The sequence below is a fragment of the Chiloscyllium plagiosum genome, chromosome 36, assembly GCF_004010195.1.
Source record: "Chiloscyllium plagiosum isolate BGI_BamShark_2017 chromosome 36, ASM401019v2, whole genome shotgun sequence".
Taxonomy (NCBI): domain Eukaryota; kingdom Metazoa; phylum Chordata; class Chondrichthyes; order Orectolobiformes; family Hemiscylliidae; genus Chiloscyllium; species Chiloscyllium plagiosum.
The window spans coordinates 33246594-33273745 of NC_057745.1; the positions used below are offsets into that span (position 1 = coordinate 33246594).

The 27152-nt window shown below is 40.4% G+C and overlaps 1 protein-coding gene across 10 annotated transcripts in view; it reads right to left on the reverse strand.

Annotated features, from left to right (window-relative positions):
• Nucleotides 1-586: 586 nt before the first annotated feature.
• The window catches only part of zfand6 (zinc finger, AN1-type domain 6), a 46110-nt gene continuing 19544 nt past the window's right edge, over nucleotides 587-27152 (reverse strand). For 8 of the 10 annotated variants that reach the window (XM_043677632.1, XM_043677631.1, XM_043677627.1 and 5 more), the window contains 3 exons: nucleotides 10199-10308; nucleotides 5241-5357; nucleotides 587-801 (listed from right to left, as the gene is read on the reverse strand). In XM_043677632.1, the coding sequence (XP_043533567.1) occupies nucleotides 653-801; nucleotides 5241-5357; nucleotides 10199-10308 (376 nt within the window). In that variant the 3' untranslated portion in view covers nucleotides 587-652. Of the gene's footprint in view, nucleotides 802-2429; nucleotides 3096-5240; nucleotides 5358-10198; nucleotides 10309-27152 lie in introns of those variants that run through there. The other 2 variants (XM_043677636.1, XM_043677635.1) reach the window with 2 other exon arrangements.

A 27152-nucleotide genomic window follows, 5' to 3' on the forward strand; every position in this document is an offset into this window, starting at 1 on the left:
AGTGAATAAACTAAAACACAGCACTATTATCAACTGGTATTTGATTTATGTTTAGGGTTAAGCCTTATTGTATTTTCTGACCAAATGTATGGTGCAGCATTGATGCATATATTCAGGGCAAAATTCATAAACCATAATAATTTATGTACATAAATATGTAATGAGATGGAGCAGCAAACAAGCTATGATGCTAACACACGGGCCCTTTTCATGACTGGAACAAATCAGTGATTAGAGTAGTTACTGATAGGCCCATTTGGGACACTGTCTTGAAAGAAGGTTATGCTACTGAGAAAGGCCACATTCACAAAAGGAGGAAAAGGCAAATTTGAAACATGCATAATATGGAAAAACCCTGCCCTTCAACACCTACTTTCTTTTAAAAATGAGCTCAATAATTAACTAAGATTAAAATGGCTGCAAATGGACTTGTTCTTAAACAGCAATTTTCCAAACACAATATTTAAAGAAAAGTGAAAAGAACATTTCACTCTGTTCTCAAATTCTATTGTTCGTGGCATGCATGATTTAAAGTTCTAAGTAAGTACAATGCTCCAAATTCCCAAAATGAACTACAAAGCTCAGCTTATCTTCTCCGCTGTTTAATTAGGTTCACGTGGTTTAAAAGAAAAAATTTAATGTAAGTAGCAGTTCAAATCTTCTGGATCTTCTCTCCAACTACAACAGGATTTTCTTTCCTTATCTTTTCAGCAGCGTCAGCTTTGTAATCATAAGGACAACTGTGTTTATCAGAATAACGATGTAATCCACAGAACAAATTTCCACATCTGCAATCAAATCCTGCAAACAAAAACAGAGTTAGAACATGTATCCACTTTAAATTTAAGAGTTGGAAAAGCAAATCCTTATGTCTGACACTGTTACTTCACGGATACTGTAAGATTATAAGGTCTATATTGCCTCTCTCCCTCATTACATTTTATTCTTCAAGTTTCTTAATTTTAAAAATGTTAATTGTATTTATGAAATGTCCTGGGTCATGCTAAGTGCTACACAAAAATTAATAGGAACAGAAGTAGGTAATTTGGGTGCCTTGGTCCTGTTCTGCTAAATCGATAAGATCATCTCTGATTGATTGTGGCCTTCATTCCATTTTCTATCTGCACCTCCTTGCCCCACAAAAGCCTTTGACTCCTTTGTCGATAAAACATCTATCTAACTCATTATTGAATATGCTAAATGCTCCAGTCTCCACTGTTCTCTCAAGAGAACTGCATAAATAACTAAGAAATTCTTTCCAAGCTCCAGCTGAAATGGGAGACCTCCTATTTTAAACTGTGCCTCCTAGCTCTAAACACATCAAGGAGAGGAAACACACTCCCAGAATCTAGAGTCGAGTCCTTTCAGGATGTTGTACTTATCAATCAGATAGCACCATTTTCTCTAAGCTCTAATAAGCAAACGTTCAACCTTTTCAAATAAAGGCAAATCCTTCACATCAAGGAGTCGTCGACTGAACATGCTCCCAATGCAAATATATCCCGGCTTAAATAATGTGTACTGTGATCACTTGGCCTCAATGCCTTATATAGCTGTAACAAAACTTTCCTACTTTTATACTCTACTTCTTTGTAATTAATAGCAGCACTCATATGCCTTCCTAAATACTGCATTTGCATTCTGGCATCTTGCGAATCATGTACAAGGATACCCAAATATACTGAGTTCTGCACTCTTTTTCTATTCATCCCATCAAATGCAAAGCCTCACATTTTCACATCTTATAATTCATTCAACCTGTCTATATATCTTTGCTAATGTTTGTCTTCAAAACAATAGTTTCCAACCTATCTTAGTATCATCAGCAAATTTAGCAACAATACATTCAGCTCCTTCATCGAAGTCATTGATATATTCCTTTACTGTCTGTCTCTTTGTATCCTCCTCACAACTTACTTCCTTAGTTATGTATCATCAGAAGATTTGGCTGCAAGATAGCCCCTTCATTCATGTCATTTTTATACAGATTCTAATTAGATGAGGTCCCTCTAATACTCCACTAGTTAGTTAAAAGTCTGCCAACTCAAAATGGCCTTTTTATCCTTACTATTTCCTATTAGCCAGGCCTCAATCCATGCTAATAGATCACCTGCAACATGTGTTTACATCCATAGGAAATTTTCACAATACCAAACAAATATAGCATCAACCCACTCCACTTAAAAAAACCCAACTTGTTATAGTCTCAAAAAATATAACTCCAAAACATCTGTCAAGCATAAATTCCATATTACAAAACTATGTTGATGCTGCCTGATCAAAATGCCTTATCTCAAATAAGGTATTCTAGTATCTCCTAGTGACAGATATTGTACAAACCTGCCTGCAGAGTTATACAACACAGAAATGGACTCTTCAGCCCAATTTGTCCAAGCCAACTAGGTTTCCTAAACTGAACTCATTCCATTTGCCTGCATTTGGCCCACATCCTGCTAAATCTTTCCTACCCATATAACTGTACAAACACATTTTAAAATGTCACAACTTTACTCGTCTCTACCACTTCTTCCAGCAGCTCATTTCAAACACACACCACAGAGAAAGTTGTCCCTTTGATCCCTTTTACAGCTTTCCCCTCTCAGCTTAAACATATGCCCTCTAGTTTTGGACTCCCCTGTTCCAGAGAAAAGACCTTGGCTATTCATCTTATCTCATGATTTTATAAATTTCTGAAGGTCACTCCTCAGGTTCCTATGCTTCAGGGGAAAAAAAAATCCCAGCCTATCCAGCCTCTCCTTACAACTCAAGCCTTCCAATCTCAATAATATCCTTGTAAATCTTTTCTACATCCTTTCCAGTTTAGTAACATTCTTCCCATATAAAAAGGTAACCAGAAGAATTATATGCAGTACTCCAAATGTGGCCTTACCAATATCTTGTACAGCCATATCATGTAGTCCCAACTCCTATACTTCGTGCTCTGACGTACGAAGGCCAACAGGCCAAATGCCTTTTTCTCCACCCAGTCTACCTGTGATGTTAGTTTCAAAGTTCTGTGTATTGTGATTGGTAGGTGGTCAGCTAGGTGAATCTCAGAAAATGATTGGACCAGGTTAACAGCCCCAGAGTTCTGGCTGACAGATAAACAGGAGTGTCATCGCAGTTAGGCGGTAATGTGGGGGAGAAAAGAAAAAGGAAAAAAGAAAAAACAAGAAAAAATTAAAAATAAAATAAACAGGAGTGTCACAGGTTCTGTTCACACACTGAGCCAGATCTGGGCTAACTGGATCATGTCACGTACTACGCAAGTTTAAATTAAGGGTGACTTGGTGCTGGTGAAATAGCTCCATGAAGGTCGGCATCCCATGTGCCTGCACCCCTAGGTCTCTGTATGAAAATGACATGAATGATGGGACTATCTTGCAGCTATATCTTTTGATGATACATAACTAAGTGAGGAAGTAAGTTGTGAGGAGGATACAAAGAGACAGTAAAGGGATATATCAGTGACTTAGATGAAGGAGTTGAATGTATTGTTGCTAAATTTGCTGATGATATAAAGATAGGTTGGAACTTTCCAGGGCTCTATCATTAACTGCACAAGCGCTGCCCTGGTTTGTCTTATGAAAATGCAATACCTCATATTTATCTATTAAATTCTGTCATTCCTCAGCTCACTGGCCCAGTTGGTCAAGATCCCATCGCACTCTTAGATAACCTTCTTCACTGTCCACTACACCAATTTTAATGTCATCTGCAAATTACTAACCATGCCTCCTATATTCTCACCGAAATCATTTATTTAAATGACAAACAATAAAGGACTATGATTTCCTGTTTTCTGCCTCCCTCCTTTCTTGAGGAGGCATTTGTCAGTCTTTAGCTCTAGCTTTCCCATGACATTCCCTCCAATGATATTGATTGTGTCAAGTTTCTCTTTTGCCTCATTTTCACTTGTTCAAAGCCCCCGACAGTCTCTCATATTACACGATTTCCTCATTTCTCGCCTTCTAAGGGACAATTACTTGCTTTAGCAAATTTTCCTTTTCTAAATAAGTGTGCAGGCTTTATTGTCTGTTTTTATATTTCTTGATTTTTTTTCACTCACTAATTTCTCCCCGGTCATCTTTCTTTGGATCCTCAAACTAAGTAATTTGAAGTACAGAGAAAACCACATCATCAAATATTCCCAGGGCAGTTATAACACAAATTACATACAGAATTATACACCCTCAACATTGTTGTAAAAGCTCCCCTCAAGAATTACCAACTCTCTTGGAACATGCAAGAATAAAAATCAAGATAGGGTGGAGACAATATTGAACCAAAAGAGTTATAATACAGGCAACTATGAAGCCATGGCAGGCAAGGTGCAACAATGCATAGCAGCAGTCATACAGCAGTATGCACTTTGACTAGGGTCACCTGAATTTTGTAGGTCAGAAAAGAGAAATAATCTGCCCAAAACAGACAGACATTGGGGCATCAGAAACATTGTGCTAGGAGATTGCAAGTAAGAAAAGTTGAGGGGGCAGACATAGATCTTCATAAAAAGTCTCTGGATAAAAGTGAAGATAGACAAGGAAGCAGGCAGGGATAGCTGTATGGACAACCTCAATATTACAAAGGAAATTGATGAGCCCTTCTCTTATGCTGGAGAAGAGGTTGTGGTTTTCTTTGATTTCCTTGTTAACACTGGAGTGTAAAACAGTCAAGAAATGACAATTAAATAACTTCATGTAATACAGTATTATTTCCATGCAAGTTCACAGTGCACATATCCAAACACATTGTTTATCAAGTCATTCTACAACTTCAAGGTTATAGTATGCCAAACAGAATTGGTGCATCAACAAACAGAGCCATGGATTGATAGCAAATGTATAATTTTAAGAAACTCAATTCACGCAAGGATCAGCCAGTGGGGATGACAGAACATTAGGCTATTCCATTACCTGGTCAAATGCTATCAGTAGCATTAACAAAGTAACAAATTCCTATCTTGCTCCACTGGCTGACACACAGGCCACAATTAATCACCATGACAGAAGTTTAAAAAAATTCTAAATAAAGTTATAGCCGAGGTAGTGACTTAATGCCAACTTAAAGTAGACATATAACAGTAAGTTAATAAGATGGTAAATTAGACCAATGAAAATTTCAAATCAGCAGTAAAGCAATCAGCATTCCAGCACCAAAACATGCCCAATCAGATACTCTTATCTATTCTACATGTACACATCCTACACACTGAATCCAGTCCAGCAGACAATACTGACCTGTCAGTCCTACTTTTTTCCGGCAAGTAAAACAACGATTCTTCTTCTGCTTGGGTTTTTCAGGAGACTTGTCCTGCCCATCAGAGGACGTTTGTGCAATTTCTTCAGATAAGGAAGCTTTAACATAATTAATTATGAACTTAGTTATCAAACATCCAATTTCTGATTGTTACTTAAGCCACAAACAAATTGTCAAAGAAAGACAAGACTGAAGGCCTGGCTCAAAAAAGGAGAGCTGTACTATTGCTGGGGTAGTGTTTTGTCAAGCTTATACAATCAGCGTGGCAGGGAGGTCATTAAAACCAAAAAGGTGTGGGGGCATGGGAGATCACAGGAGATAGGATATAGTAAAGGGGAAAAAGAAATAATACAAAGGGCAATAATTTAAATGACGATTACCAGAGTGTGACAGTGAGTGAGAAAACTGACAGTCCTTTGGAGTGCATCAGCAGAAAGGACTAGAAATTGCAAAAATTTTTCTTCAAACCATTTAAGGCCCTGGATCTGAATGCATACAAGTATTTTTAATAAAAAAAAGGGATGCATTCCTGTTGCACACACAGATATTATGGAGACATGGTTGAATGGTGACCAAGAATGGGATCTTAATATTGAAGGACATTTAACCTATTGGAAAGGCAGAAAGCTAGAAAAAAGGTGCCAGAGTAGCTCTGTTAATTAAGAACGGTGTTACTTTAATACCGAGGATGACCTTAGTCTGGTTACAGATAGAAAATAATAAGAGGTAAGAAACCACCTTTGGGTATAATTTATAGATCCCTAACACTTACACATAGGAAGGGGCATACAGGAAGTAAATCAGGCACATAAAAAAGGGTCATGCAGACAAAGTCACCTTGCCTTTAGATTGGTAGAAGTGAAAAGAGTTGCAAAATGTTTCTTAGGACAGCATGTTACATTGCCTGCTTCCTGGTTTTGGCTATTTTAGACTTGGTAATATGCAAGGAGACAAGATCAATCAATAACTTCACATGAAAGGAGCTTCTTGGTGACAATCACAAACACAATAGAATTGAATGTTTAGTTTGAATAGAAAAGTGGAGGGCCAAAACTGGTGTTTTAGAACTAAATGAAGATGACCATTAAGGTATGAAAGCAGAGCTGGCTAAGATGAACTGAGAAACTAGATTATAAAGGTAGGATAGTACAGTGGCAGACTTTCAAAGAGTTGTTTGAGAACATGCATTATCCATGGCTAAACAAGGAACTTAAAGTCTGTAGATTAAATTTTCAATGTAATACTAAAAGCATTAGAAGATCAGAGGACTGGATTAACTTCAAGAATCACAAAAAGTGGGCAGCACGGTGGCACAGTGGTTAGCACTGCTGCCTCACAGCGCCAGAGACCCGGGTTCAATTCCCACCTCAGGCGACTGACTGTGTGGAGTTTGCACATTCTCCCCGTGTCTGCGTGGGTTTCCTCCGGGTGCCCTGGTTTCCTCCCACAGTCCAAATATGTGCAGGTTAGGTGAGTTGGCCATGCTAAATTGCCTGTAGTATTATGTGAAGGAGTAAATGTAGGGGAATGGGTCTGGTGGGTTGCGCTTCGGGTCGGTGTGGACTTGTTGGGCCGAAGGGCCTGTTTCCACACTAAGTAATCTAATCTAAAAAAGAGAATAGAGGTAGATATTAGAAAAAGCTTGTCAGCAATATAAAATGGATACTCTTTTTATAGGTATTTAGATAGGAAAAAAATAATTTGATAATGGAAATAGAGGTTTTTAAATAGGAATTTTCCGTCTTCATGATGATGACTTTGTAAACTTCCTAAAGATAACTGAAAATCAAGACAACATAAGGAAGAATGAACATAAAACAAAACATGGACCCAAAGGCTGACAAGACGGCCAGCATCTCAGGATCTTAAAAAGACAGAACAATTAACACTAGAAACATCGGTTATAATCATCCAAAATTTATCCAAATTTTGGAAAGATCCTAGTATTTGGAAAATAGCAAATGCAACACCTTTATTCAAGATAGGAGGCAAAAATGCAGAAAACTATAGGCCATTTGGTCTATCATACAGTAAGTGCTAGAATCCATTATTGAGTATGTGCAGGTTACTCAGAAATCCACCATGTCATCAAGCAAAGCTAACAAGCAGTTATGAAAGGGAAGAAGTGTGTTAACTAATGCAATAGATTTTTTCTAAGAAACCCTACGCTGTGGAGGCAGGCCATTCAGCCCATCGAATCCACACTGACCCTCTGAAGAACGCTCACCCAGACCGAGCCCCTACATTCCATCTGGCTAACCCCACCTAGCCTACACACTATAGTCAATTTAGTTTGGCCAATTGACCTAACCTGCACATCTTTGGACTGTGGGAGGAAATCAAAGCACTCAGCAGATACCCATGCAGACATGGGAATATGTGCAAACTCCACACTGAGTGGCCAGCAGTTGGTATCGAACCAGGGTCTCTGGAGCTGTGAGGCAGCAGTGGTAACCATTGAGCCACCGCACCACCCTTTTGACAAGTTATATTCACAACTGACAAAGGAGAACTAGTGGGAGTACTTCGATTTCCAGAATGAACCTGGTAAAGGTGCCACAAAGATTAGTACACCCATTGAAACCAAACGGCTAAGGGTGGGGGAGAGGGAGCTTGGTTTGGATTAACTGGCTAACAGAAAGCAGAGAAGGAATACATGGGTATTTTCAGGATAGGCAAGCTGTAACCTCAAGACTGCCACAGAAATCAATGCTGAATCCTCAACTATTACAATACATATCAATGACTTGGATGAATGCAAGTAAGGTGACTAAATTTGCCAATGACACTAAGATAGGTAAAAAGTCTTAAACTGCCAAGAGGTAAAGGGGTTATAGACAGGTTAAATGAGTGGGCAAAAACATGACAGATGGAGCACAACATGGACAAAGATGAACTCATTGTCAGGAAGAGGAGAAAAACAGTACATTATTCAAATACAAAGAGATTGCAGAATCGAGATAGAGGGATCAGAGTGTCCAAAAGGTTAGTAAAAGGTACAGTATGTGATCAGGAATGCAAGTTGAAAATGGACTTTTATTACAAGGGATTTGGAATTTAAAAAAGTGGAAAATTTTTGCAATGCTTTGGTGAGACCACATTCATATAACTGTCGTGCTTATTTTCCTTATTTGAAAAAGATATAATTGCTTCAGATGCTAATTAGAGAAGGCTAACATAACCCATTTCGGGAATGCAAAGCCTGCAAAGAGGGGCCAAACAGTTTGAGGCTATATCTAATGGAGTTTAAAATGAGAGATGATCTTATCAAAACAGAAGATGATCTAAGGGGGTTGTACAGGGTAGTTACCAGGAGGAAATGTGTGGGGAGACTAAACCTAGGGAAAAAGAGCAAGCGCGCGTAAGACAGTCATCTGAACGTCAAATTCTCTTCTCCAGAAGGTAGCAGGCTGATCATTCAATTTATTCAAGGCCGTGTTAGGTTGATTTTTGGCAAAAAGTTGAGGGTTATGGGTACTGACAGATGAAAGGAGCTTAGATCATAACCAAATCAGCCACGATCTTATTCAATGGCAGACTACACTAGAACGACCAAAAAGCCTACTCCTACTTCCAAAAGTACTATGCTCCAAAAAGTTGCACATGGATCACGTGCAACATTTCTACAGGAAATGGTGAGAGAAAGAGGGGAAGGGAGAACTGCCACAGTATTATTAGTGCATAGTATAACCTCAAAAAGAAAGTTTTACCTAGGTCTGTATATGCCTCCTCTATTTTTCTCTTAGTCCTCCGTGAAACCTCCTCCAGCGGTATGTAGTCATCTGCCTCACTCTCTGTGCTAGCATCATAGCTGTACCCTGTGTCTGTGTTCTTGGATGAGCTGGAGTAATCTGAACAGTCTTCGCCATTATTTCCCACTAATGATCTGTCACAACTGTCCAGCGTTGCTCTCTCTAACTGCTGATTCCCACCCAAATCTGCCACAAGAATCAGATCAGTTGAAATTTCAAGCTTTTGTCTCCAACTCCACTCTACTATTTTAATCTGGAGTTTTTTTAAAAAAAAAATGGTACTTTGCTATTATTTCTTAACAAGCTTGTAATCTCTTAATACTATTTGATCAAATTTCAGAGTTCACCTAAAACTTACCAAAAATACTTTTTGTTCCATTTTATTCCCCTCCTGAAGATGTCAGCTCTTCAACTTACCAAACCATTATTCTACACGAGGCTGGTTTTAGCAGGCACTGGAACCATAAAGGGTATCGCAGCCATACAGGATTCACCCAGCCTTCTCATTACATGCCCATAGGGGACACATTTCCTGAAGAAGGGCTTATACCCGAAACGTCGATTCTCCTGCTCCTTGGATGCTGCCTGACCTGCTGCGCTTTTCCAGCAACACATTTTTCAGCACATTTCCATAGGTGTAAAACATCATTATACCAGAATAGAACTCAATGAATTTCCTCTCTGCTATTCAGGGATGGCAAGGCCAACTATGATTGTTAGCTTGTTACAACCACTGCACTAAAAGAGCAGGTACTTGATACTTACACTATATACATGGACATCAGGAAAGGTGTAGGGAGATTGATTGAGAGAGCTAATGGGAGAGAAGAGAAAGGCAAGTGGAGAAAGAAAAAGGAGGGTAAGAAACAGAGTTAATAGATCTTTTAATGAGTTAGAGGTGCTCTGAATTAATTTCAAATTGGAGGTGAAGATCGAGATTTTGCTCAATTTAATACACAAACACATTGCAAGTGCTCCACACGCAATGTGAGTAAGAAACAATTCAGACAACATTAACCACCCTACATTACTTACTCTCCCTATCTAAAAGTATTTAGAATGAATACTGATCATACATGTTTTCTACTAAAATTACCTAATTTGCATGTTATGTTTTGTGTTCAAGTAGATTTAAAGTTGAATTTTTAATCATATGACACGGAAATTATATCTGAAAGCAAAATTACCCTGCAACTCTTTTTTAGTCATTGCTTGGTTATCTTCTGTGTGGTCCCCATCAGTTTGGGGATTTGTTACTGATTCACGGGATAGTAGCAGCAGCTGGTTGGACACTGATCTGTAAAAGAAAGCAGAAAAAATACATAAAGGTAAAATTGAAAGTATTAGAAAGCAGGTCTAGCCTAACGTTTACAAGTGCTAAGAATATTCTATACATCACTCAATAACCAAGAGGATTTTTTGTATAGCCCCTTTTTTTTGCTTTGTCATTCACACTATTTTCCCCCACTCATTCATCCATACCTCCACAAATGCCGTTATGGGCTCAGCACCCGCAACACTGCCTGAAAATAAGGCTGAATTCCTCTATTATTCTGTTTTGGCACAACTTAAAGGCAAAGCGAGCAGTTGGATTAGATGCCTTTTCCCATTTTACAACAAGAACAACTGTGGTAACTGCAGAACCAATGTTGAGTATAACATGACAAAAGGAAAATAGCAATGAGGATTAGGAGTGCTTTAAAATCAAAGGTCACTAAAATGCTAAAAAAGGGAGAAAATAGAATAAGTAAACTAACCATAAAAGTAAATTTTCTTAAAAAAGGAAATACAAAGGAAACATTTGAAACAGGGACAGGAGAAATCATTATGGGGTGTGATGGTATAGCAGAGATGATGAAGAAATGTTGTCTTTACATTTTTTTTGTACGTTAACCAGACAATTCATACCTTACACAAGTACATTAGAATAATGGAAAAGAATGCAGATTACAATGTTACAGGAACAGAGAAGGTGATTAATTAGAAGCTCCAAAGTATTGGACAAACAAAAGGAGCTAGAAAAAGGAAATCTCTGGGCCTGATGGAATCTGAAAACCAAATAATGGAGACATCAACTACGATTCTCCAAAAAGATTCAGGAATGGTTTGATCAGGTTGGCAACTGGCAAATGTAACTCTGCTTTTCAACAAAGGAAGAGGAGAGGGGAAAAAAAACCACATGCAACTGCCAGCCAGTTTTAGCCTGACATCAGTTGTCACAGAAAAACTTGGACTCTAATAAGAAAACTATAACAACAAACTTGTTTAAAAACAGTAGAAACCGGGTCAATAAAATGTAAAAAGGCTGGAGGTTGTGCAATTAAAAGATTACAACATAGCTACGAAACATCAGGTAGAGAATATCGATACATGACCTAACTGAAAACAGAAACTGAAAATGAAAACTAGAAAGAGAAAAACTGCAATGAAATTGACCCACCCTGCTTCTCAGGAAACAAAGTGAACCAGAGATTTGGATATCAAACCTGGTGGGCAGATAGAAACAGACTGAGGCTACATGAAAGGACACCAAGCCAGCCATGAAGCAGGTGAAGTTTCGAACCAATGAGTGCAGTTTGATTGAAGGTTTGTTCTTATTTGGAAACTTAGGTTTGAATGTGGATGGGACCACATGTGGCTTTAAGGTTGTTTTGTGCTTCTATATCGATTGGAGAGTTCTGAAAGTAAGAGAGAAAGTGAGGGCCGCAGATGCTGGAGACATGCCTGAAACGTCGACTTTTCTGCTGCTCGGATTCTGCCTGATCTGCTGTGCTTTACCAGCACCACATTTTTCAATTCGAGTTCAGAAAGTAGTCTGTGCTGTCTTGAAAGGTATTCAAATGCATTTAAATAAGGCTTTTAACAGAATCTTTTAGGCAAATTGTTCAGTACTTTAGAAAAAAAAAAGGAGACAAACAGAAGGTTGTGGAAGAGGAGATTAAGTTTCAGGGATCCATGTTCAGAAGTGAGTGAGTTGCTTTAGCAGTTCAAGGGTCTCAAAAAGAAACATTAACTAGTGAATGAGTGAATTCAGAGGTGTTCCTGAAATAAACAAAGTACACTGCGCAAGTGAACAAGGTAGTTTAAAGTGGAAACAGGGTAGCCCTTCATTAAGGTTTGCACATCTCCAAGGCTGTTGAGTCTAAAAGGGTTGAATTTTTCTCGTGTCGCATAAAGTAGATTTTTTTCCTTTTCGAAAAGTCTCTTGTGAATATGTTCAGTGCATAACTACAACAGTAACCAAGTTGCAAAATAAAATTTATGGTCTGTCAGGCTTACACTCTGGACTCCAACTTGTCTGGCACAATTGTCAGCTGGGTTCATAAGTTTGCAGTTAATTAGACATGCACCAAATTCTAATAGTGATTAAAATAATTCAAAATGGTTTTACAAAAAAGGGAAATCTAGTTTTGACAAATGGAGAATGGTTTGATGCAATTATCAAGGTTGATGCAGGAACCAGATGTTGTTGTGTGCCTGGATTTCCAAAAAAAGCCATTAAAAGGTACAGAACCTTAATAGGCAAGGTAATGGAGTTCAGTGTAATAATATTAGGCTGAACAGAGGATTGGTGGAGTAGGCATAAACAGAACATTGAGGAGAAAGTGAGGTCTGCAGATGCTGGAGATCAGAGCTGAAAACGTGTTGCTGGAAAAGCACAGCAGGTCAGGCAGCATCCAGGGAACAGGAGAATCGACGTTTCGGGCATATGCCCTTCTTCCTGAAGAAGGGCTTATGCCCGAAACGTCGATTCTCCTGTTCCCTGGATGCTGCCTGACCTGCTACACTTTTCCAGCAACACATAAACAGAACATTTTCAAGCTGGCAGGCTATGACTTCTAGAGTGCTTCAAGAATCAGTGTTTAGACCTCAGTTATTTAAGACTTCTATTAATGACGGTGGAAAAAAGTCATGTAATTAATTTCCTTATATTTAAACTAGCTAGAAGCTGCAAGGATAATTCAGAGGGGTTGCAAAGATATGTAGACAAGTTAGAGAGGTGGGCATTTTGAGTAATCATGTGGCAAAGTGTGAAGTATTCACTTTGATCGGTGAATAGAAATGCATATATGTCAGATTAGATTAGACTAGATTCCCTACAGTATGGAAACAAGCCCGTCAGCCCAACAAGCCCACAGCGACCCTCCGATCAGTAACCCACCCAGCCCAATTCCCCTACCCTGAATTTACCCCTGGTTAATGCACCTAACACTATAGGCAATTTAACATGGCCAATTCACCTAACCTGCACGTCTTTGGACTGTGGGAGGAAACCCACGCAGACATGGGGGGGGAACATGCAAACTCTATCCAAAGATATGCAGACATAGCAAGCAATTGGGGAAAACAAATAGTTTGTTGACCTTTATTGTATGGAGACTAGAGGTTTTGGTATAACTGTGCAGAGTTTCGGTGAGACCACACTGGAATGCATAAATAAGGCAGGCAATATTGGCACTGGAGGCAGTACAGCAAACATTCACCAGGTATCCCAGTCTCAAAGGTTGTGTGAACAGGTATTGTCTTTGTAAATCAATTTAAAGCTTTATTCTCTCATTCTTATCCTTTTGCATGTGGCGTCAGCTTCTCCTCATTTATTTTATCCAGACCCTCAGAATTTTGAGCATTTCTATCAAATCTCCACTTTTACTCTCTCCAAGAAGAACTTTCCAAACACCTTCAATCTGTTCTCATAGCTGAAATTTCTCATCCCTGGAATCATTGTTGTAAATGATTTCTGAACTGTCTCCAATGCATTCACATCCTTTCCATACTGTGGCACCCAGAATTGCACACAATGATCAAGCTGAGGTCTAACAAGTGTCTTACACAAGTTCAACATGACCTCCTTGCTCTTGTGTTCTATGTCCCTATTAATAAACGTGAATACGGTTTGATTTTATCATCAACTGTCCATATCCCTCTGCACCTGCACACCTTTAAAACTGCATTCCATATTTTATATTGTCAATTTATTTCTTCCTACCAAAATGCATCACCTCACACAATCAAAAAAGTCTACAGCTTAGAAAAATGTCCTTTGGCCCATTGAGACTGTGTCAGTCAAAAGCAACAACCCAACTATTCTAACCCCATCTTGGACCATTTGTCCGATAGCCTTGTATGCCCTAGTGTCACAAGTGCTCATCTAAATGTTATTTAAATGGTATAAGATTTCTGACTCTACTACATTTACAGGCAATCAGTTCCAGGTCCCCTACGGCCTCATGGTAAATAAAAAAATCCTCACATCCCTTCTAAATCTCCTGTTCCTTACCTTAAAGGTATGCTAATTGGTCATTGATCTCTCCACAAAAGGAAAAAGCTCCTTCTCATCTATGCTGTGCCCCTCAAGTTTTATATATCTCATCATTAAATGGTCAGTCAGACATCTCTGCATTGAACTTTATCTGCCCACTCCTCCAACCTGAAGTTGTATACTTCTCTCAGTTCACAATGCTTCTACATTTTGTATCATCTAGATGAAATGGAAATGGTCCACCTCACAAGAAGATATAGCAAAGTTCCTAATATGGACCTACGGAATTCCACTACAAACCTTCCACCAGCAGGAAAATTATTCATTGTCCATTATGGTTTGCTAATACTCTGCCAAGTTTGTATCCGCAAGAGAAAACACCAATATTTACATTGATCAACTCTCAAGACATTCCCCTAAATTATCATATGAATCTACTCTGTACTGCCTAGGACAGCTATGATTCGTCTTTGAATTGAGGAGATTTGAGCTCCAAAGCTTTCAAAAAATGGTCTAACTGTAATTTTGTAATCATAAACTGGCCCATATTCTCAATTCAAACTCAAAAATATCTTCACAGAAATTCATCACAATTTAAGAATTTATGTGCTTGCAGAAAATGAATAATTTCTACTGGCTCTAGACTCATTTTGCACCTCACCCAACACAATCAACACCAGCCGCTGATGATTTTTAAAGCTTTAAGACATTGAGTACCATATTGACTGCCCTCCTCAGCTTCTGGCCAATGCAGGTTTTGCTTTACTGTTGCTCAAGTCTGGCACACTCTCAGGTTGGTATAGAAAAACAGTATATTCCTTAAACCACTTTTCCATTTCCTTAACTATGATAATTACTTAGATTTAGAAAACATTGTGTCGACAGACATATCAGGGAGACAAATCAGATGCTTCCAGCAACTTTCTGTAGCAACCTTCCACTAGCCTGAAGCCAGAGGCTATAGCTTGACATGTGTCACTCTATCAAAAACATCTTTCCTGCTCTGCCTACTCAAGTCCCAATCTCAGGTTCAGACTAGAACTGTGAGTTTCTCTCTCAACGGTGAGAACATTGGTGACTACCCTACAGAGGCCTATTATCAATAAATCACACCACAAACACATTCTGCTTTCATCTCTCCAGATGACATGTACATCGATACCTCTGGCTAGAAATTCCAGAATCTTTGACCTAGGTAAATGCTGCTGAGAGGAGTCTGTCAACCAGATCATCTTCCAGTTGTGCAATGGAGTTTTCAGTCAGGGACAGGTATCTGTGTCTTTAACACCATTACTGGGCCACCAGTCTGCAGAGCCAACAGAAGTCTGGAGTTTCAAACTTTCACCAAAGTTTCTCCCCTTGTATGCTGATAAGACACAATAGCAGATCAGTTGCTATTTGAATGTAGCTTCCTGGGGCTAACTCTTGATCTTTACATAATGAAAACCAACAGGTGAATACTGTAAAGGCTGCATTTTTAAAAATTCTTCTGTATTTTTCATCGACTGAAATAGGAAACAACTTTTAATATCCAGGAGCTGCGAAAGGAACTGTTGCACATCTTTAAAAAAAGCTACAGGAACTCATTATGAGCCATATCAGGAGACTTGTTTAAGCAGTGGAAGAGGACAGACAGCAAAACTTTGGGGTTCGTGAGCAATGATTGCCAGCTGGCAATAGATTACTCAGCAGGTCGTGACCCCCTTTAGAGCTGGACCCAAAACGTTAACTGTTTTCTCTCCACTGATGATACCAAACCTGCTGAGTTTTTCCAGCAATTTTTGTTTGATTTTGATTTCCAGCATTCACAGTTCTTTGTTTAGAGTGCGACCAGTTGTGGATGCCATCAACCTGACAACAGCTCTTTGACCAGTTCCTGGATAGTGAAGTGCTTGGGTGTTTAAGAGTTACAGAGGCATAGAGTCATACAGCATGGAAACAGACCCTTCAGTTCAACTCATCCATGCCGACCAGATATCTTAAACAAATCTAGTCTCAGTTGCCAACATTTAGCCCATATCCCTCTCAACCCTTCCTATTCATATACCCATCCAGGTGCCTTTTAAATGTTGTAACTGTACCAACCTCCACCAGTTCCTCTGGTAGCTCACTCCATACATGCACTACTCTCGGTGTGAAAAGGTTGCCCTTATATCCTTCCCCTCAGCCTATTCTGTCTCTCCCTAAAGCTCAAACCCTCTAACCTTGGCAAAATCCTTATAAATCTTTTCTGAATCCTTTCAAGTTTCACAATCTCCTTCCTTTGGAGGGAGACCAGAATTTCACACATTATTCCAAAAGTGGCCTAACCAATGTCTTGTACAGCCACAACTCCCAACTCCTGTACTCAATACTCTAAAAGGAAAGCATACCAAAATCCTTCTTCACTATCCTTTCTACCTGCGATTCTACTTGGAAGGAATTATGAACCTGTACTCCAAAGTCTCTTGGTTCATTAACACTCGCCAGGACCTTCCCATTAAGTGTATACACTCTACCCTGATTTGCCTTTCCAAAATGCAGCACCTCACATTTATTAAACTCCATCTGCCACTCCTAGGCCCATTAACTGATTTGATCTAGATCCCTTGCACTTTGAGGCAACCTTCTTTGCTGTCCACTACACCTCCAATTTTGGTGGCATCTGCAAACTTACTAATCATACCTCTTACGGTCACATTCAAATCATTTGTACAAATGATGAAAAGCTGTGAACCCGGCACCAATCCTTGCACCACACTGTTGTTCATACGACTAGTCTGAAAAACAACCCTCCACTACCATCCTGTTTTCTACCTTTGAGCCAGTTCTGTATTCAAATGATTATTCTCCTTGTATTCCATATGATCTAACGTTGCGAACCAGATCATAAGTAATCTTGTTGAACTCCTTATGAAGTCCATACAGATCACTTCCACCTCTCTGCCCTCAATCTTCTTTGTTACTTTTTCAAAAACCTCAATCAAGTTCATGAAACACGACTTCCCACACACAAATCCATGTTAACTATCCCTCATCAGTCCTTGCTTTTCCAAAGTTACAGACCAGGCCAAACCCCCTCAAAACATTTCAAAGTAGCCCAGACCCTAACTTTGCCCGTTGTTTTAGGCAGGTGTAACGCGGATATTCCAAGAGGGATACAGTTGATCAAACCACTTTCTTTTAAACAAAACAATTTATTTACAGATTACCGAATGAAATATAAATGAGAACAGAATACAGAATAACTTAATCTCTGCAAAAACCCAACAGATCATCCCAATTTAATGATGCTGTTCCAAATACCTGCAACAATCCCCATACACACCCTTTGGCACAAAAAGGTCAAATCAACAGGGTCTTGCAAAAGAGTGCATGAGAGACACAGAGTTCCAGCCTGGACCTGCTTCTTTGGGTCCACCAGCTTTGAAAGACTACTGTACCAAAACTCAACCAAGCTAAAGTAAAGCTGAACCGGGAGAACTGGCCACTCCTCTTTCATTGTACAACTGTTTTTTTAAAAACTTAAACGAAATACATGTTAATCCTACCCCTCAGGATTCAACAAATTGCCCACTACTGATGTCAAGCTCATTAATCTATAGTTCCCCGATTTTTCCTTACCACCTTTCTTAAATAATGGCATCATGTTAGCCAACCTTCATCTTCCAGCACCTCAACTGTGAATATCAATGATACAAAGGAGTCCAGCAATCACTTCCCTAGCTTCCCACAGAGTTCTATGGTACACCTGATCAGGTCCTGGGGATTTAGAGTCAGAGATGTACAGCACGGAAACAGACCCTTCAGTCCAACCCGTCCATGCCGACCAGATATCCCAACCCAATCTAGTCCCACGTGCCACACCCGGCCCATATCCCTCCAAACCCTTCCTATTCATAGACCCATCCAAATGCCTTCTAAATGTTGCAATTGTATCAGCCTCCACCACTTCCTCTGTCAGCTCATTCCATATACGTACCACCCTCTGCATGAAAAAGTTGCCCCTTAGGTATCTTTCCCCTCTCACCCTAAACCTATGCCATCTAGTTCTGGACTCACCGACTCCAGGGAAAAGACTTTGTCTATTTACCCTATCCATGCCCTTCATAATTTTGTAAACCTCTATAAGGTCACCCCTCAGCCTCTGATGCTCCAGGGAAAACAGTCCCAGCCTGTTCAGCCTTTCCTTATAGCTCAAATCCTACAACCCTGGCAACTTCCTTGTAAATCTTTTCTGAACCCTCTCAAGTTTCATAACATCTTTATGATAGGAAGGAGGAGACCAGAATTGCACGCAATATTCCAACAGTGGCCTAACCAATGTCCTGTACAGCCGCAACATGACCTCCCAACTCCTGTACTCAATACTTTGACCAATAAAGGAAAGCATACCAAATGCCTTCTTCACTATCCTATCTACCTGCGACTCCACTTTCAAGGAGCTATGAACCTGCACTCCAAGGTCTCTTTGTTCAGCAACACTCCCTAGGACCTTACCATTAAGGTGTATAAGTCCTGCTAAGACTCGCTTTCCCAAAATGCAGCACATCGCATTTATCTGAATTAAACTCTATCTGCCACTTCTCTGCCCATTGGCCCATCTGGTCAAGATCCTGTTGAAATCTTAGGTAACCTTCTTCACTGTCCACTACACCTCCAATTTTGGCGTCATCTGCAAACTTACTAAATGTACCTCTGATGCTCGCATCCAAATCATTTATGTAAATGACAAAAAGTAGAGGACCCAGCACCAATCCTTGTGGCGCTCCATTGGTCATAGGCCTCCAGTCTGAAAAACAACCCTCCACCACCACCCTCTGTCTTCTGTATCCAAATGGCTAGTTCTTCCTGTATTCCATGAGACCTAATCTTGCTAATCAGCCTACCATGGGGAACCTTGTCGAACGCCTTACTGAAGTCCACATAGATCACATCTACCGCTCTGCCCTCTTTGTTACTTCTTCAAAAATTCAATCAAATATGAGAGACATGATTTCCCATGCACAAAACCATGTTGACTATCCCTAATCAGTCCTTGTCTTTCCAAATACATATACATCCAGTCCCTCAGGATTCCCTCCAACAACTTGCCAACCACTGATGTCAGGCTCACTGTTCTATAGTTCCCTGGCTTGTCCCTACCACCCTTCTTAAAAAGTGGCACCACGTTAGGCAACATCAAGTCTTCCAGCACCTCACCTGCGACTATTGATGATACAAATATCTCAGCAAGAGGCCCAGCAATCACTTCTCTAGCTTCCCACAGAGTTGTAGGGCGGCACGGTGGGACAGTGGTTAGCACTGCTGCCTCACAGCGCCAGAGACCCGGGTTCAATTCCAGACTCAGGCGACTGACTGCGTGGAGTTTGCACATTCTCCCCGTGTCTGCGTGGGTTTTTCCGGGTGCTCCGGTTTCCTCCCACAGTCCAAAGATGTGCAGGTCAGGTGAATCGGCCATGCTAAATTGCCCGCAGTGTTAGGTAAAGGGGTAAATGTAAGGTTTACGCTTCGGCGGGTCGGTGTGGACTTGTTGGGCCGAAGGGCCTGTTTCCACACTGGAAGTAATCTAATCTAATCTGATCAGGTCCTGGGGATTTATCCACCTTTATGCATTTTACAACATCCAGCAACACCACCTGTGTAATATGGACATTTTTCAAGATGCCACTACCTATTTCCCTGCATTCCGTATCTTCCATGCTCTTCTCCACAGTAAACACTCATGTAAAATATTTGTTTAGTATCTCACCCATTTCTTCACTTCCACACATAGGCTGCCCTTGCAGATCTTTGAAGGGCCGTATTTTTTCAATAATGTATTTGTAAAATCCCTTTGGATTCTCCTTAATTGTATTTGCCAAAGCTATTTCATGTCCCCTTTTTGCACTCCTGATTTCCCTCTTAAGTATACTCCTACTGCCCTTATACTCCGCCAGGGATTCACTCAATCTCTGCTGTCTACACCTTCCTCCTTTTCCTGAACCAAAATCTTAATTTCTCTCGTCATCCACCTTTCCCTGCACCTACCAGCTTTGCTTTTCACCCTAAGAGGTGCACAATGTCTTTGGACTCTCATTTTTGAAGGCTTCCCATTTTCCAGCCGTCTTGTTACGAGCGAACATACACCCCCCAATCAACTTCTTTCCCGATACTGTCACAATTGTCAAATTTAAGTCTTCAACTTTTAGATCCAGACTATCCTTTCCCATCATTATTTTAAAACTAATAGAATTATGGTCACTTGCTCCAAAGTGCTCCCCCACTGACACCTCATTCACTTGCCCTGCCTGGTTTCCCCAAGAGTAGGTCACGTTTTGCACCTTCCTCTAATAGATACATTCATATGCCGATTCAGAAAATTTTCTTGTACACACTTAAATTTCTCTCCATCTAAATTCTTTACACTATGGCAGTCCCAGACTCTGGTCATCCCTTTCTTATTTCTCAGTTGCATCCAAATAACTTCCCTGGATGTATTCCCAGGAATATTTTCCCTAAATACAGCCATGTTATCCCGAATCTAAAAAAACACCATTTCCCTCTCCTCTCTCGTCCCCTTTCTATCCTCCCTATAGCATCTGTATCCTGGAACACTAAGCTGTCAGTTCCGTCCATCCCTGAGCCACATCTGTCATAATTATGATATCACAGTCCCATGTTCCTAACCATGCCCAGAGTCCATCTGCCTTACTTGTTAGGCCTTTTGCATTGAAATAAATGCAATTTAATTTATTCGCCTTACTTCGTTCTCTACTTTGTTCCTGTATGCCCTGTTTGACTTACTGTTTCCCAACCACTGATCACTTTCCTCACTATTTCCCTGCATGCCGCTTTATTATTTAAATCCTCTCACGCAGCTCTAGCTGATATATTGGTCCCTTTCCAATTCCAGTGCACTCTTCTCCTTATACAGGTCACTTCTACCCAGAAGAGATTTCAATGATCCAAAAATGTGAATCCTTCTTCCCTGCACCAACTCCTCAGCCATGCCTTCATCTGCTCGATCCTCCCATTCCTACTCACTAATTTGCGGCACTGGACGTAATCTAGATATTACTACCCTCAAGGACCTACTTTTTAAAATTCTTGTCTATCTTCCCATACTCTCTCATCAGAAACTCATTCTTTTCAGTTCCTATGTCGTTAGTTCCAAAGTGTACAATGACCTTCTGCTGGTCCCACTCTCCTTTGGAGAATATACTATCTCTGAAATATCCTTGATCCTGGCTCCAGACAGGCAACACACCATTCTGTCATCTTGCAGTCGGCTGCAGAATAGTCTGTCCGTGCCTCTAATTAGTGTCCCCTATCACAATCGATCTCTTGGAACCTGGCACATCCCTCATTACATTAGAGCCAGTCTCCGTACCAGAAACCTAGCTGCCAGTGCTACATCCCCAGAGCATCCATTACCCCCTTCTTCTCCAAACAGCATACTTGAGATGGGAATAGCCACCATAGACTCCTGCACTACCTGTCTCCCTTTCCTAACTTTCCTGGAGGTTACCCATCTACCTAACTGTAACTTCAGTTTATTTCTGTCCCTGCAACTGTCATCCATCACAACCTACAAATTCCTAATTGCTCCTAGCTATTGCTCCAACTGATCCATGCGATCCAATAGGATTTGCAACCAAACACTTACTGCAGACATCATGGGTAACGTGGAAACTCTCCCAATTCCAACTGAAAGAGCACATCACAGTACTAAAGGCATCTTTGCACCTTAACCAAAGACCCAGAAAATAGCAGTCTTACTGCTCTAAAAAACTGTTCCAGAATAGCTTACCAGCTGTGTTTAATCATGAGACAGACCTCAATAACCACATATAATGAATAAACCCCACTCTATTCATTGTAGATTTACAAAAGAAAACCTGTAAGGTTACACGTTAAAAAGCCACTTAGGGGTTCCCCTGCTGAGAGATCCCAGAGGTCAGCTGTGAATTTCACTTTTATCCCCCAGAGAAGAACTCCAAATGTCCAGATACGGGAAAGCAGACAGCAACTGTACAGGTTACAGAGAGAAAGTGTGAAGCCGCTGGAATACTGGAAGAGCAGGCTTTGCATCTGTCTCGTGTGTCTGGAGAAAGCCAATTATTTTCCCCCACTAGCTGCTGTAATCTGTCACCAGTAACTAATAAATTTTGTCATTTAGTGTACTAGTCTCTGCAAAAATGTAAAAACATCTGAAGAAAGGAGACCAACTATTGCTCCAGATTTTATTTCCTCCACCTAAAACGCCAAAAAGTTATTTTGTTTGTCTGTCAGTCTGTGCGCGCGCACATGGGCTGTAATTTCAACTCAGTTAAAAGATAATAGTTTATAGTTTTGTCCATTTGCATTAAATAGTTCTTACCAAGTACACGATCCTGATCAGTGCTCACTGTTAGACTGATTGCATTTTGAATGCTTTGATTAAAATCAATAACTTTCTGGTCACCTCAAAAGTAGTAGAGCTCAAGTATCAGTGCACTTTGAGTCTTAACTGTATCTTGATCATAATTCATATTTTAACAATTTAAAACCTAATTCCTAAACTACGCAACTGCTGAAAATGGAGCATATGATTGAGAAATTGATAAACTACCCTGAAATAAACGCAACTCAAAAACCAGATTGGGGGGCCTAAGAGGTCAGAGCAGACAATTCTGGGAAAGGAGGTCATAAAGCTACATTAGAGATTATTCAAATGGATTACTGATATAAGGAACAAGTTTGAAAGTAAAATAATTCATCTGCATTTCTGGTTCAATCATTCCAAAACATGCCACACTGCCATGGAAATGATAATCTAGAGTGAATAAAATTATTTTATTTAATTTAGCTGTATGTGTTTGCTGACAGAAGTCTGGGGACAGACAAAGGCAGCAATAGCTTTGCTATGGTGAGACTGCATCTCACTAATTGGAAGAACCCACAAGAGACAATGCTTGAACTTACTAACTTCACCAAATGGAATGCAAGTGAGACTCACTCTCCATTTAAATTTCATGAGGGAATGGTTTGCATTTATTTACAGCTAGTAAGAGCAATCTGTAAATGGTCTTCACAGAACCTTGCAGCAGAAAGTATCAGCGGAGTTGGTTTGGGAAGCTCTGACAAGACAGTAGAATATCTGCTGACATCCCAAACACAGAGCTGAGGCATCCACAATCAAAGTTGTCAAAGGAAAAGATGAAAGTTACCTAGTCAAAACGTTAATGGAAGGATACCTTAGAATCTTACTTTGGGAGGGCAGCTGGAATACTAAAGAGAATTAAAGCAAATGCCAGATGGATGTGTGTGTGTCTGTGTTTGGAATGGGGTAGGGAGCTGAAGTAAAAAGTAGAACTGCCTTTATAGCACAATTTCCTACAAGCTTGAAAAACATCAGTTAGGAGAAAGGGAGGACTGCAGATGCTGGAGATCAGCGTCGAGACAGTGTTGCTGGAAAAGCACAGCAGGTTAAGCAGCATCCGAGAAGGAGAATTGACATTTCGGGCATAAGCCCTTCATCAGGAATCAATCATTCCAGCAACACACACAACAGATGTCTCACTTATTCCCCTACATCCTGTACCCTGCCACTTTCAAGTTGAACTGTCCTAGTTCTTCCTTTGGAACCAAACCCCATTTGCTCCTTTCCTTTTCGCGTACTACAAGCGAAAGCAGTGTTGAATGCATTCAGTAAGTCTCACCCATTTAACCCAAGAACAATTAAAACCCTCCAATCTTACCAACCCATTTCTACACAACTGTCTGCTTTGACCTCTTCCAAAAAATTAAATCTGTAAAGTCTTGGGATTACATAGAACATATAGAACATAACAGCGCAGTACAGGCCCTTCAGCCCTCGATGTTGCGCTGACCTGTCATACCAATCTGAAGCCCATCTAACCTATACTATTCCATGTACGTCCATATGCTTGTCCAATGACGACTTAAATGTACTTAAAGTTGGCGAATCTACTACTGCTGCAGACAAAGCATTTCATATCCTTACTATTCTCTGAATAAAGAAACTACCTCTGACATCTGTCCTATATCTATCACACCTCAATTTAAAGCTATGCCCCCTTGTGCTCGCCGTCACCATACTTGGAAAAAGGCTCTCCCTATCCATCCTATCTAACCCTCTGATTATCTTATGTGTCTCTATTAAGTCACCTCTCAACCTCCTTCTCTCTAACAAAAACAGCCTCAAGTCCCTCAGCCTTTCCTTGGAAGACGTTCCCTCCATACCAACCAACATCCTAGTAAATCTCCTCTGCACCCTTTCCAAAGCTTCCACATCCTTCTTATAATGCGGTGGCCAGAACTGTACACAATACTCCAAGTGCGGCCACACCAGAGTTTTGTACAGCTGTTGCATAACCTCATGGTTCCGGAATGCGATCCCTCTATTAATAAAAGCTAAAACACTGTATGCCTTCTTAACAATCCTGTCAACCTAGGTGGCAACTTTCAAGGATCTGTGTACATGGACACCGAGATCTCTCTGCTCATCTACACTACCAAGAATCTTACCATTAGCCCAGTACTTTGCATTCCGGTTACTCCAACCGGAGTGAATCACCTCACACTTGTCCGCATTAAACTCTATTCGCCACCTCTTAGCTCAGCTCTGCAGCTTATCTATGTCTCTCTGTAACCTACAACATCTTTCCTCACTATCCACAACTCCACTGACCTTAGTGTTATCTGCAAATTTACCAACCCACCCTTTTACGCCCTCATCCAGGTAATTTATAAAAATAATGAACAGCAGTGGACCCAAAACCAACCCTTGTGGTACACCACTGGTAACTGGACTCCAGGATGAATATTTCCCATCAACCACCACCCTCTGGTCTTCTTTCAGCAAGCCAATTACTGATCCAAACTGCTATATCTCCCACAATCCCATTCCTCCGCATTTTGTACAATAGCCTACTGTGGGGAATCTTATCTAACACCTTGCTGAAATCCACATACACCACATCAACCGGTTTACTCTCATCTACCTGTTTGGTCACCTTCTCAAAGAACTCAATAAGGTTTGTGAGGCACGACCTATCCTTTACAAAACCGTGCTGACTATCCCTAATCAAATTATCATTTTCTAAATGATTATCTCTTATAATCTTTTCCAACACTTTACCAACAACTGAAGTAAGGCTCACTGGTCTATAATTACCAGGGTTGTCTCTACTCCCCTTCTTGAACAGTGGAATCACATTTGCTATCCTCCAGTCTTCTGGCACTATTCCTGTAGACAATGACTATTTAAAGATCAATGCCAAAGGCTCAGCAATCTCCTCCCTGGCTTCCCAGAGGATCCTAGGATAAATCCCATCCGGCCCAGGGGATTTATCTATTTCACACTCTGCAGAATTTCTAATACTTCTTCCTTGTGAACCTCAATCCCACCTAGTCTAGTAGCCTGTATCTCAGTATTCTCCTTGACAACATTGACAGTATTCACTCTAGAAAACGACAAAAAATATTCATTTAGTGCTTCCCCTATCTCCTCCGACTCCACACACAACTTCCCACTACTATCTTTGATTGGCCCTAATCTTACTCTCGTCATTCTTTTATTCCTTAAATACCTATAGAAAGCCTTAGGGTTTACCCTGATCCTATCTGCCAACAACTTCTCACGTCTTCTCCTGGCTCTTCTGAGCACTCTTTAGGTCTTTCCTGGCTGCCTTGTAACCCTCAAGTGCCCTAACTGAGCTTCACATCTCATCCCATCCTAACATAAGCCTTCTTCTTCCTCTTGACCAGAGATTCCACTTCCTTTGTGAACCAAGGCTCCTGCGCTCTACAGTTTCTTCCTGCCTGACAGGTAAATACTTATCTAGAACACACAGCTTTTCTTTGAATAAGCTCCACATCCCCTGCAGTTTCCTTCCCCATCCCATGTTTCCTAAATCTTGCCTAATCGCATCGTAATTGCCTTTCCCCCAGCTGTAACTTTTGCCCAGTGGTATACACCTATCCCTTTCTATCACTAAAGTAAACATAACAGAATTGTGAACGCTATCACCAAAGTGCTCACCTACTTCCAAGTCTAACACCTGGCCGGGCTCATTACCCAGTACCAAATCTAATGTGGCTTTGCCCCTTGTTGGCCTGTCTACATACTGTGTCAGGAAGTCCTCCTGCACACACTGGATAAAAACTGACCCATCTATTGTACTCACACTAGTATTCCCAGTCAATATTTGGAAAGTTGAAGTCCCCCATGACAACTACCCTGTCTCTCTCACACCTATCGAGAATCATCTTTACAGTGGATTCCTTTCAATTAAGGGACCAGTTATAAATCAAATTTAAAGTTTCCTTTCAGAAGCTGAAATCTATTCCACAGCAAGTATTGCCATAACCCATCACTTAGTGTGCTCTTGATTTTAAAAAAATTATTAGCAGCTTGGATGTTTCTGAAACAAAGCTTCAGTTAAAATAACATAATTGTCTCTTCTTCCACAATGGCAACTATTTCTCATTCTCCAAGTTTATTCTTTACATGTTAGTGTACATATACAAATCCTTTCCCTCCCCATTACTTTGTTACGGTCCTCCTCCATAGCTATCATTAATTCTCAGTGTCCTCCATTTTCACTCCTCTTTATCCTCATTTAATATTTGGTGCCGTTCACCATAACCACTGTTCTGTTAGCTTCGCCTGCCACTAGAAACATAACCCCCACCTCTCAATGTTTTAATCCTACCCCATAATCAAATTAACTTCTGTATTGCTTAAGCTAACTTAAGCGTGGTGTGTAGACTGTAATGTGGGTGAGTACAAGGCCAAAAGCAGTTAAGTTCAAATAATTTCAATTTGAGTCATGTAGAGCATTTCAGCCTTAAGTTTCATAGATCCTCTATTGCCCTGACAAGCAATTTGTGGAATTCACAGTCCGTTGTAGATT